At 31.6% G+C, this 13503-nt stretch overlaps 1 protein-coding gene across 1 annotated transcript in view; it reads left to right on the top strand.

The window, feature by feature from the left end:
• LOC127738038 (transient receptor potential cation channel subfamily A member 1 homolog) overlaps nucleotides 1-13503 on the top strand; it is a 115182-nt gene that overhangs the window by 55208 nt on the left and 46471 nt on the right. Inside the window, exons 20-23 of the mRNA XM_052249099.1 lie at nucleotides 2454-2539; nucleotides 6979-7119; nucleotides 10913-11009; nucleotides 11585-11628. Of these exons, the coding sequence (XP_052105059.1) occupies nucleotides 2454-2539; nucleotides 6979-7119; nucleotides 10913-11009; nucleotides 11585-11628 (368 nt within the window). The remainder of the gene's footprint in view (nucleotides 1-2453; nucleotides 2540-6978; nucleotides 7120-10912; nucleotides 11010-11584; nucleotides 11629-13503) is intronic.

Below are 13503 nucleotides of genomic sequence, written 5' to 3'. Positions count from 1 at the left end.
GGACTGAATATACATCTCACCTTTCTCAATGGAATGTCTTATCTCAGACTACTACAATGTATGTTTCAGTGCATATCACATGTTTATGCAAGTATGAATTTAATATCTTTAAAGAATTAGGGCACAAAACATCTTTACACCAATGAATCAAAAACAGCATAGTTTATTGTCTCGCCACCGACGAAAGTCGCAGTATGCGAGACATAGGGATTACTATTAGACGGCGGCAGCAGTCTACACTATTAGTATTAAGCTTTATATTTTAGAAGGGAGAAGAGCTGTATACTTCATACCTTGTATGCAGATACCTTATGTGAGGAAGTTTCCGTCTGTCATATGTCCATTGTCCTTGACCTCATTGTCATGGTTCAGCGACTGCTTGAAAAAAATTGTTTTGCCATGTGAATTTCTCACTTAATGTGAGTAAAAGGAAAACTACATTTGGTATATGATTTCCTTGCAACATCTACATGTCCGTCAGACAGGTTTCACCTCACCTCGACCTCATTTCACGGATCAGTGATGAATGTTAAAGTTACGTGATTAGGTCCGTTTCTCAGATACTATAAGCAGTATGTCAAATATATGTGGTGTATAGAATGATTGTAAGGGATACATGTCAGTCTGGCAAGTTTCATCTCACCTTGACCTTATTTTCGTGATTCGTTGGTAAAGTTAAGTTTTTGTGTTTTGGTCTGTTTTTTAAATACTTAAAGCAATTGGTCAATTAAATTTGATGTACAAAATTGTTGTAAGGTGTACATGTCTGTCTGGCAGGTATCATCTGACCTTGACCTCATTTTCATAGTTCATTTGTTAATGTTAAGATCTGTAATTTGGTCGGTCTTTCAAATATTATGTGCAGTTGGTAAACTATATTTGATGTATGGGATGATTGTATGGTGTACATGTCTGTATGGTAGGTATAATCTGATTTTGATCTCATTATCATGGTTCATTGGTCAATATTAAGTTATTTGTTTTGGTCTGATTTTTCAAATACTTAAAGCAATAGGTTAATTATATTGGGTGTATTGAATGATTGTAAGGTGTACATGTCTGAATGGTAGGTATCATCTGACCTTAAGATCATTTTCATAATCCGTTGGTCAATGTTAAGGTTTTGTGTTTTGATCAGTTTTTCAAATACTATTAGCAATAGATCAACTCTATTTGGTGTATGGAATTATTGAAGGTGTACATGTCTGGTAGGTGTAACCTTATCTTGACCTCATTTTCATGGTCCATTGGTCAATGTTAAGTTTTTTGTTTTGGTCTTTTTTTCAAAAACCTAAAGCACAGGTCAATGGGTGTATCGAATGATTGTAAGGTGTACATTTCTGTCTGACAGAATTTACCTGACCTTGGCCTCATTGTCGTGTATATTCAAAAACGTTAAGTTTATAATGATATTTGTAGTTAAACCTTTATCTTTAAGACTTTCAGCCTTAAATCAATGGTCAGAAATGAAGGCGAGACATTTATCGTGTGGACTCTTGTGTTTAAATGGAATGTCCCCCTAGCGTCGCAATATTATTTGTCGTGATATTTTTTTGAATTTTGAACATGCTATTACGTCAGTTTGATTCGACCAATTTTACGGGAGCTGCGGGATTTTAACCATTTTCTGGAGACTGTAAATAGAAAAAAACATCGTGAACACAAATACTTTGAGACCATTTGGAGAAAACTCTCATACTTGGTAGGATTGTTTGCCATTTCATGTGGTTGACTCTACTTTACTGCAATTTTCACTTGATCATTTTTGTTGGAGTTATAAGACTTCGACCATTTGTTGGAGTATTGTTTCAATTACACATTGTGAAGGCAGTTCCTCTGATACCGTATTTCGGAAAGCTCTCATATTTGAAGGATTATGAGCCACCATATATTGTTTACATATTTAACAATCGTTTTTGTTTGACTTTATTACAGGAGTAATGGGACTTTGATAATTATCTTTTTAACTATTGTACCACAATGACACTTTGTGATAACAAATCCTCTGACTCCGTTTGACAGAAAGCTCTTATACTAAATAGAATTGTTTTCCATCATGCGACTTTACCCATATGATACCGTCATTATAGTATAACAACTTTTTCAGGTCACTGTGCTTTTCCTATATTTTGACTTCCATAACACAATGACACATTGTGACACATATGTTAATTTCTCATTTATTCAGCGGCGGAGGACATTTCGGTACAGCGTTGCAATCTTGTTACTTATAAACTTGATTCATGTTTTTTATAAACAACGATCTCTGATAATTAGAGTGTTAGTACTGGAGAAAATTGGAGATTGCATAGTATTTGTGCAGATGGATAAATTTATCAAGGAAGTTTTATGTCGCATAATGTTTTTAATAATCATGGGGTGTGATTTTAACATGTTTTTGAAAGAGATGTTTTCCTTAAAAATACTTTTTATTAAATTAAATTATTTTTTAGAATTTAACAAACACAGAGAATGATGAATATAAAACATTTAGCTTATTGATGGCTGGTAACAACGGCGACGTAGAAACACTTAAAAGGTAAAAATACCTCTTTTCCGCTGAAATTGTTACAACATCAATATTTTTGAATGGGAAAACCTAAATTGAAAAAAAACTTATAGTTATGAAAATACTATACATTTCGCTGTATATATCTGATTGTGGAAATAGTGATAGAAGAAGAAAATTTAATAAAAAACAGTGTTGTTAAGACGTATTTAGAGCAGCTTCATTTAACAGTGTATAGAAGTTTCGAAGAGAATAGTGGTGCTTCAAACCTTACAGAAGTACCAGTAATGCATTCCTTTTGAAAACTATATCACATTTGCAAATATTTTTTTTTTCAACTCAAGGTATGCTTTCGCTAACTATGCTCAGTAAGTATCCCCTGCACGTCACCCATTGGAAAGTATGGCAATGATCTGAGTCCGTTAGTCAAAAGCAATTCAATATTCAGAGACCGTTTGACTTTCGTAGTTGGTAGGATTATTTGATGACAAAGTATCTTGATTGTGCTCTATTGTCAGTTTAATTTGACAATCTTTAAGGTAGTTAAGTGACTTCGACACTTTAATTTTAGTATTTAAACAATCACAGCATTTGAACACAAGTCATCTGGTTCATTTTTACAGAAAGCTCTCATACTTGGTAGGATAACTTTCCATTATGAATTCTTAACATATTGTGCCGCCATTAAAATTTGACTATTTTCACAGGAATAATTGGACTTTGACCATTCGTTTCGTATTGTAATTATAACACCATGTGAATGCAACTCCTCTAAGACTGTGTCACAGAAATCTTTTATATTTGGTAGGATTGGTTGCCATCATGTGTAATTGGCCAATCAATACTTTACGGAAGTTGTTAGCTTTTGACTATTTTTAGAGTATTTTGATAGCGTCACCTTGTCAAACAATTCAGCAAATGTCGAAATGAGCGTACCGTCGTCGCGTTATAAAGCCATAAAACGTCTTTATTCGGAATTTCTCCCTTTCAACTGGGAAACAGATTGATAATGCATCTGGTGAATGACCCGGACAAAAGCAATGTTTTGTGCTTTTTTTCAACCTTTCTGCTAAATTCTGAATAGAGACTATGTATTTCTCGAGATCAAAGGATGTATGTATTGCTCTGTTCCAACGTGTCTGTTCAAGCATCCATTGTGGCTGCATGGCCTCACAATGTTCGATTAAATTTGATGTTCTTAACATTTAATTTATCCAACCACTAAAGGTCACTCATCTTGTCATTACGTCGTCTGATCTTTTAATTAACGAACGTGACTTATTCCCGATTGTGACTGTTTTGCTGAGTGTGAAACCGCATTGCTATAAGACGTGTCACGGTACTTTTTCTATCCCAAATTCATGTATTTTATTTCGATGTTATATTTGTTATTCTTGTCGGATTTCGTCAAATGTCTTAACGTCTTTTCTGTTATATTTGTGTGTTATGGTAAAGATAATTAATCACCCCTTTCATTTATTAGATTTTAGTTTGGTTCAACGAAATTTATACGATATATTTAATTTGGTTTACAGTTTGATTCAGAAGAAACACCGACGTAGCTAGATAAACAATTAATTATCTAATTACTACCACAATTTGATATTAATAGTATTATAATTTTCATTGTAATTAATAAATGTAATGTCAGTATTACAAATCTAATCTTGAATCAATCCTAATTCTATCTTATTTTTGGGAAATATTTTTACAAATTCAAATGTGACGTCACTTTGTGTGTTTTTTTATAATTTCAAATGTGACGTCACTTTGTGCGTTGAGGCTTTGGCTAACTCGGCTGTGTATTTTTATGTGTTGGATTAAGTTGTTTTATGTAATGTATCCGTTTTTATTCTGTAGTTAGTCCCCACTTCGGTTTTATCATGTATATCTATTATATAGTCATTTCATAAAATTTAATGTTTGCAAAAGTATAAATTATTCCAAATAATAAGGATGTTCTTGTCCCAGGCAGAAAACCCTGGCCGTGTTAGGCGCAACTTTTTGGAAGTTTTGGTCCTCGGTGCTCTTCAGCTTTGTACTTGTTTTGGCTTTCAAACTTTTTTCATCTGAGCGTCACTGGTTAGTCTTGTGTGGACGAGACGCACGTCTGGCGTATTAATTTTTTTTTTAAACCTAGTACCTTTTGTTAGCTATTGTTCGTGTGTTTCTTTGTCCTATATGTTCTCCCATTTATTTGTATTGTAGTCATGTCATGTAATGTTGTCATTTTAATGTTATATTTAACATTGCCATAAAAGCGGGAGGTTTGGCATGCCACAAAACCAGGTTCAACCCACTATTTTTTTTTTTAAAAGTCCTGTACCAAGTCAGGAAAATGGCCATTGTTACATTATAATTCGTTTCTGTGTGTGTTACATTTTAATGTTGTGTTTTTGTTGTGTCGTTGTTCTCCTCTTATATTTGATGCGTTTCCCTCAGTTTTAGGTTGTAGCCCGGATTTGTTTTTATCTCTATCGATTTATGAGTTTCGAACAGCGGTATACCAATGTTGCCTTTATTCATCGCCAATAGCAATCATGGATAATGTCTAATAATTCCAGCTTTTAAAATCGAAAATCTATCTTAACATCGAAGTCCATTTTTGTGGGGATTCGCCAGTTTTTCTGTGTCATTTTCGAGGTTGTTACTCTGTGAAAGGATTCTTTTAAAATGACTTGATTCCTTTAGTTGTTGAAATGTTAAAAAAACCCATTCAATTCACAAGTCAAATTGTCCATCTGATCATTGGAATCACTAATATTCTTCCGTTTTTCGGGTAAATGACAATAAATGCAAACATAACATAAAAGAATGAAACCAGCAGGAAATATTTTCAATCTTCTGTCATGTACTTTCCAATTTATGTCACATGACTTGTTTTTTATTCAGCCATGCTGGATCTATGTGATCACTTCGGATTCGGAGATGGTGCAAAATTCTAAGTTAAAGACATATCATGAAAATAATTGTGTGTTTCTATGACTTGCCGAAGCTTTATACAACATTTTAATCATCAACTGTCAACTTTTAAATTGTTATTTGTCCTTATATTAAGAAAAGGTTGGGCGAACAACTTCTTTATTTTAGATATACACTTGCATATAGTTCCTTGGTAAATCAAAATTTATATTAAATTGCCGTTTAAGAGTTAATGTGGAAAATGTGATTTATCAAATTTAAGCAGTTGATAAGATTAACTAAAGTCTTTTATAAGTATCGTATGTTCCTGTAAGCCATTGGATAAAATTTGGTTCAAGATGTTTATTGATATCAGAGTTGATTCTCACACTTTTTTGAAATGCTATTATTCCCATGAGGAAACTTCTTTTCATTACACAAATAGGAGTATTGATACAATAACAGTATGATAGACAACTGTCACGATTTTTGAACAATTACACCCAAAGGTATAATTAATAATTGGATTCAAGTCCACTCAAATGCAGTCTTTAAAATTGACCATAGTTAATATATCATGACAGTTGATAATCATACTCAGGTATTGAGGTCACGAATTTGTGTATTCAATTTATTACACATCTAACTGAATACACAAAATCTTGACCTCAATAGTATACCTATTATTTATTTTGATCAACTCAACTCGCACAACATAAAATTGTTCTGTTAATTTTGTGTGAAAGCTGACTGACTAATAAGATGTTTATTTTGTTGTTTTTTTTTAAAGAAAAGACTAAAAATAAAATATGTATGAATAATGCAACCAGATTTTATTTCACTTGTAATAGCAGTGTCTTAATCATCTGACATTAGTTAATGATTAAGGTCTATTTAAATTACACTTATCAGTAATTTCGTTGAAACAATAAACGCAATTACATAACTCTTACCTGAGCATTTTTTGGAATAAATTTATCTGTATATATCCCATTATATTGCTATTTAACAGTAATTGGAATTATCTCAGCACTAGGTATATGTACATGTATATCTGAATACAGGACGAAGAATGAACACCAACTTAGAACCAAATTATTTATTTATTTTTGTTGTTGTTGAGAAAGGGCATATTTAATGCCTCTTTCTGGAAATTATGAAGCCTATTATTATTAATGACATATAAAAATATGCTACTCGTTTGAATTTTTCCCATAACATTTTTGTCAAAATCATTGAATTTCAAATGTTTCTAAGAAAAAGAAGATGTAAAAAAAATCGAACAGTGTCTTCAATTGAAATACCAAAATAATTTATTGCTAATGCTCCATCTTTGGAAAAGAGAATAGAAATTTTACAGTGAGATTATGGAAATGAAATTTTAACAAAAGAAATATTGAAAGTATGGTCAGAAAAAAAGTCTGACTAGCTGGATCACAACATCCATGATGCTTTGATTTATATTATGAAGGTCATGTCAAAACATATTATACCGGTTTTTTACTTCGACCAACCCGAACTAAAGAAGAATTAGTCACAACTTAAATTTAATATTATAATTTGTACAGGTTATATGACAGTGGTGTGAGCATGAATATGCAGGATTATGATGGTAGAACAGCACTTCATTTAGCTGTAGATGAATGGAAGGAAGATGCTATGAACTTTTTAATTGCCACATGCAACTGCAACAGAAACATAACTGATCGGTAAATAAAGGATTTTAGTTTTTATTACCTACTTCACCAATGGCAAGCTCTATCGTCGTTTACGTTTGATTGAGTTATTTGTTACAGTAGTTCGTTAGATTTCAAAGTTTGTGCCAGACAAATACTGATGTTTACAGTTTATTTTTCCTAATCAACTTTTATCACGTTTAGCTTGACCGTATTGTCAACTCATTATTTGTTTTCGATAGATATTTGCTTCGGAGATAATTTTTAAAGGTGATTTGGGTTTGTTAACTCATGTAAAATGGTTTCTAGAATTCCATCTGACGGACGTCTCTTAGTACAGATAGCTTGAGCCGTGACTTTAGCCGTTCACCAATTTAGTGTATGTATCTATACAATATGTTCTCCGTGAAGTCAATATTACTGGTCAAAAATGATTAGGCCATTTATTTCAAGTTTATTGTATCCGAGTGTTTATTATATCCCATTTTGTCGGTCTTTTTTAATGCAGCGTATATTTATATTTCAATAGCAAGACTTATCCCTTAGAAGTTAATAAATGAATTAAAAAGATTCTTTTTTAGTTATTTAATTGAAAGTCTTTTTTCTGATCTTTTGAGATATAAATGTCATCTGTTAATTTCTATATCACGAAGATTTAATTTAACTTTAATAATCATAACAGAAATTTAGTCTCGAAGCCTATATTCTTAATGCAATAAAGCGGACGAAACTGTTTTTAAATAACCCGGAAACATTATTAAATCTTTCGACTGATGCCTTGAAAGTAAATAATCTTTTCGGCTGAATTCAGATTTTCACTTATTGGTAAGGATTCTGTCTCTTGACACTGTCTTTCATATTAATTTCGAGACGGATTCTTACAATAAGTATCAATAATGACGTCATTCATTTCTCTTAGAAAAACAACATTGATTATAGTCGCCAGGAAAAGTACTTCGATTTGAGAACGCAATAGGGACTAGAGCGATTTGAGTGGATTATAATTGGTCTTCTATTTGGAATCTTACTATATTATAATTTCCGTTTATACTCACATTGGAGGAACGAACGTCCATTTGTGACCAAACGTCGATTTGAGTATCACTTATATGTAGGGATATCATGCAGCAACGTTGCCAGAATTATTATCTCAGCCGTTTTGAACGTCTCAATTACACGACAACTGTGTAGTTTCACTGTCTGTTTAATTTTTGTTTATACTTTTATATAAAGTGTTCTTCCTTCGTCATTCTGAAAGCTTCATTGTCAACAAATATTTTTTAAAGATGAAAATATCCGAAATGACTACTTTATACATCGATCAAAATGTTCACTGCTTAGCGTGTTTCATACGGTCTGATCTCCTTTGTTTGTATGTTGTATACGCAATCTTACACCGTACAGTAGTGCATCACATGTTTGTTTTATGCTGCTTTCTTTAAAGCTTGGGTATTTGATTGGAGTATCTTTTGATAGGAAAGCAATAGTTTTTCCCTCATCGATATAATCGTATGTCTTACATCGAAGGTCTCAACATGTCTGTGCTTAAAAGACAGATAAGGCATCTGTTCGAACGAGACACGTCATTTAGTAAGCATTTTGACTGGTGTTGAAATTGGTCATGTCGAATATTTCCGATTTTAAACCCCGCTTTGTAGGAAGAAGGTCTACTGTTTTTACATATCTGTCCGTATTTCCGGCAAAGTAACACGTAATCAGAATTTTTAATTTTGTGCACAGAAAAAAAACAATGAAGTGTCATTGCAGTTTTGGTGGAAAGAATATTTCGTTTGTTTATTGCTCTTTGATAAAAACTCATAAGATGTGGAAATTCCAAAATATGATTTATTTTCTTATTTTCACTTTGAGGAACAACATATCTAATGATTTCCTTTGAAAATAGAACTAATTTGGTTTTTCTGCAACCTAATGAAACTAATTAAATATATTTACGTATGAAGAGAACGGAATTCACACGGTAAATAATCACTCGATTTATAATATTAGAAATGGACAAAACAATGACATTTTACTATTATGCAAAGTGAAATTGTTTTAATGTGACTTGACTATAGGTGTTGCTGTTTACCTTGAACTATTGTTCAACCAGATTGTAAAATTGAAAATACAATTGGGACATTTAAATTTACCAGTTGGTATTGTTATAGTTGAGTCTACCTTGATGCTACCTGTATAGTTTTTTTTATTCACCTAACCCAAACATACAGCAATCTTTTTTTCCTGAAGTTTTTCTTCAACGATGGTTATTCTACTATGAAATTGAAAGGGAAGAAAATATTATTGGTTTTCATTGTTTTAAATCCCAAATATGAATTATGACCCAAAAATCTAAATCAGTACAATATTTTCTTAACTTCATGTTAATATGTATGAAAATTAAAACTGTTCTTACATAATAAATGAATCTTTAAATTTTTAACCCTTATACATAGTATTGTCCAGTTGTCAGCGAAACAAGAAATAGCAATTCAGGTGTTTTCAGTTTCAGTTTTCAGATGGATATGTTATGCATTTCTTTATATATCCCTTTAAACTTTTCATTTCGGAGTATTATCACTGTGTTTGCATTCTATTGGAATCAATGTGCATAATTTAGTAGGATATATTTTATTTAATTCACTTCCTAGATGCCATTTATTTTTGCTACTTAAAATGTGACTTGTTGTTTTTCCAAGAATGGATTTTCATGAATGTATCAAGGAAAAAATAATTCATTCAAAATGAATTGTATTCCTTTCATACATGATGTACATGTAAAATTCAAAATGATTTCGGAGTTCCAGTATACCTTTCAGATTTTTTTTAAGGATTTATTTGCATAAAAATACTGTGTGCACTCAAGGAAATTCACATTTTATAAGATGGGATTAAGTTAATCTAATAGGTAAAAACAATTCATAACTGGAAAACAAATAGGAGAAATAAGTTCATCCAACATGTTTCTTTGGCTTTAAATGTTATTTTGAAAATAATCATTTTAAAATTTTTGATCTAATATGAAGATGATTCACCTGTTTAAATTGGATATATATCACAGAAAATGAAATAAAATGTGAATATAGTGGATATGGTCAAATCTAGTAATAAAGTGAAAAATGTCAAAAAAGGGGTACAGTAGTCAACATTGTGTTATCATCTTAATCACTATAAAAACAAACATATGTAACAAAGAAGCACAAAAAGGCATACATCAAATTTAGCATCCTCATTTTGCTTGTATCATAGGTTTATATCAGCAATGTCTTGGACAAATTCGAAAATAAGTATTGATCAAATATATGTAACGAGTTATGCTTCTTTGAAATACTAATTATATTGGAAATTGCATTGCATTTGCTCTCAAGCCTTCATTTCTCTAAGATATTTATAAAGAGTTTTAAAGAACAAAGAAAATTTTTTTTTTATTTTATGGTTTGAAAGCTATAGGAGCTAGGTTTAAAGTGTAAACTTCCTAAATTGTCAGCATGACAAGATCTATCTACTCGGAGAGATTGAAAACAAGTTTTGTCCAATAAATGTTGATTTTTTTAAGGGTTTTTTTCTCGCAGTTTTGGCAATTATCTTTGAAAAAACCGATAGGACTTAAGTTTAATACGGAAGTTGTGTGAATGATCAACAACACAAAGAGCAACTATTGTATGTGTATATAAAAGTGATAATAAGCAAACTGGCAATGTTTTCACCAATTGAGTAAGGTTGTGCCTCTTGTTATATTTATTGTCGGTCAAAAATGAATTTTCAATTGATGAAACTTGCTCTTATCTATATTTTATTACTTTTGAACTTTATTGAAATGTTCAAATAGATATGGACATACAGCAGACATTAGTATGAATAAGAATGAGGAACGTCTGAAAAAATTTGAAGAAAAGTACATGAAAACAGAGGAGCCAGCAACTGTGGTAAGTGATGATAATATTTTGAAATTGTTTCTCCTTTTAGTTTGTTTGTTTTGAGTTTTTTTTTTTAAACAAAAAAGTATTAACATAAAAACCGAACTCCAAGGTAAATTAAAAAAATTAAATAAACGTGAGCCTGTAATGCAGTGGTTGTCGTGTGTTCCTGTAAATCATATTTGGCTTATGTTTGTTGTTTTGAGGATATATTAGGTCGTAATTTTTCACGTTTGACAATTCGGGGCCTTTTATAGCTTGCTATGCGATATTGGTTTTGCTGATTGTTTGAGGCCGTTCGGTGGCCTATGATTGCATACTTCTTTGTCATTTGGATTTTTGGTGGTGGGTTGTCTGATTAGTAGTCATACCACATCTTATTTTCATAATGATTAATTTGAATTTCCTGAACTTAAACGTTTAAATTGTTGTCTTGTGAATGTTAATTTTTCATCAAAAATTGCTGCCTGAAAAAAGTTTGAATACATGGTAAGTTGTAATCGTGAATGAATATATTTGGTAAATAGAATGATGAAAGTACTTTTATGTTTATTTGCTTAACAAAAGTTATTTATTTATTGTAGAAACGCCAGTCATCTGACGAAAATGAAACAAATGATGTAAAAAGGTAATAATAGGATATTATAAGTTTTTTACCAATTTTGGAGCTGTTGCCTTTGATTTTGGTATAATTGAAGGAAAACACGAGTTAGTTTATGTTTACACTATGCCGAAAAAATATATAAACTTTCAAACGGAATGAAATATTTTCATAAAGTTTTCTATGAAGTGATGCTTTGGTTATAGCCTCTAGTAAGTAGTAACCAAGTTGAAGGTAAAAATTTTAAAACAAGTTGTGAAATCATGCAAGCATCGGTAACAGAAAACTGCAGACAGCTGTCTTGTCAGTACAAATTTGTCTTTTAAAGGAGCGCAAACAAATCTGCTGTTGATTTTTCTTGCAATTATAACAAATACATTATCAATGCTATACACAATCAATAGTTTGAATTTTAAAATCAGTTTTGTGTGTATTTTTGTGAAGAATGCGCGATGGTTAGACAGTTTTGGCTGCTGGGTCCCAATTATTGTCACGTTTATCAATAATTTATATTTGGGTTGCTCACCCAATTTCGTCAATATAACGGAAATTTAAACAACTGTCGTACATGGGGAATGCTTAACTAGCTATAAAACGTGGTTAAACCCACAATTTTCTTCAGAAAATGTATGCACCAAATCAGAAATTTAACAGTTGTTTCCATTCGTTTCGTAGGTGTATATAGTCTAGCGTTCGTCATGTTTAAGTTAAGAACTTTCCCTTTTTTATTTACTTTGGAGTTCGGAATTTTTTTAATTGCTTTTTTGTTAATTTGTTAATTGTTAATTCTATACATAGCATTTCTGTTTTTAAGTCGCAGTGTATGTTAAATGCAGCATCGTCGTATAAGTATTCCGATGTATACCATACGTTTTTCGAAATTCTGACGTTTATTCGATAGTTTTGTAAATTTGAAATAAACTTCATTTTTAACTCGAGCTTTGTGTTCCATAGGAGATCATAAGAGCTTTCCTTTATTAGCATCGCTGTTCTTATGAGATTGCTTTACAATTCACGATCTGATTTGATGACGTCAGTGTGAGGTTTTTTAAATTCGGCTGCATATTGTTAGCAACATCGCAAAATCAACTCACAACTTGGATAAGTTATGATCTACCCTCGACTGTATCCTTTGACCTTGAACTATAACGATTTTTGACTAATAAGCCATTTCGTAGACTTTTATAGCTTACTATGCGGTATGGCTTGGTCTGATTGTTTAAGGCTATTCGGTGGCCTACGGTTGCTTAATTCTATGTCATTGTCATTTGTTTTATGGTGGTGGGTTGTTTGATTTGGAGTCATAATACATCTTCATATATTCATAATGAATAATTTAAATTTTCCGAATTTAAACCTTTAAATTGTTGTCTTGTGATTGTAAATATTTCAGCTATGCATATTGTTAGCAACATCGCGAAATCAACGCACAACTTGGATAAGCTTTTATCTACCCTCCAACTGTATCGTTTGACGTTGAATGACAATTTTTTCACTAAGTTGTTACCTATGACCTATAATTGATCAGCAAAACCAAATCTACAAAAACGAAAGAGAATCGAAACCATAACATAACTCATTTTGGTGTTTTTGCCTTTGGATGACGATTTTTGAGAGAGAATAAAATGTTTACCTATTCTTTCGAAAACTCAAGATGATAGGCAAAAAATATACACAGCAAAAATGTTTAGCAATACAAGATCTACAAAAAGCCAGTGTAACCGAAAACGTTAGAGATAATACTCCTTAATTACGATTTTGACTAGGTCTTTTTTTATTTGGTACAAAAGTATAATAGATAAGTAGAAACTGTTTGTTTGTATAAATAATGATCAACAATACCAGATCTTCAAAAATACCATATGACCGAATCAATTCGGTGACTCCTTATAGAAACATTGA

Source organism: Mytilus californianus, unplaced genomic scaffold (genome assembly GCF_021869535.1).
Source record: "Mytilus californianus isolate M0D057914Y unplaced genomic scaffold, xbMytCali1.0.p SCAF_4, whole genome shotgun sequence".
Lineage (NCBI taxonomy): Eukaryota > Metazoa > Mollusca > Bivalvia > Mytilida > Mytilidae > Mytilus > Mytilus californianus.
Note: the sequence above shows the minus strand (reverse complement) of the source record. Positions and strands in the feature narration are given on the sequence as shown.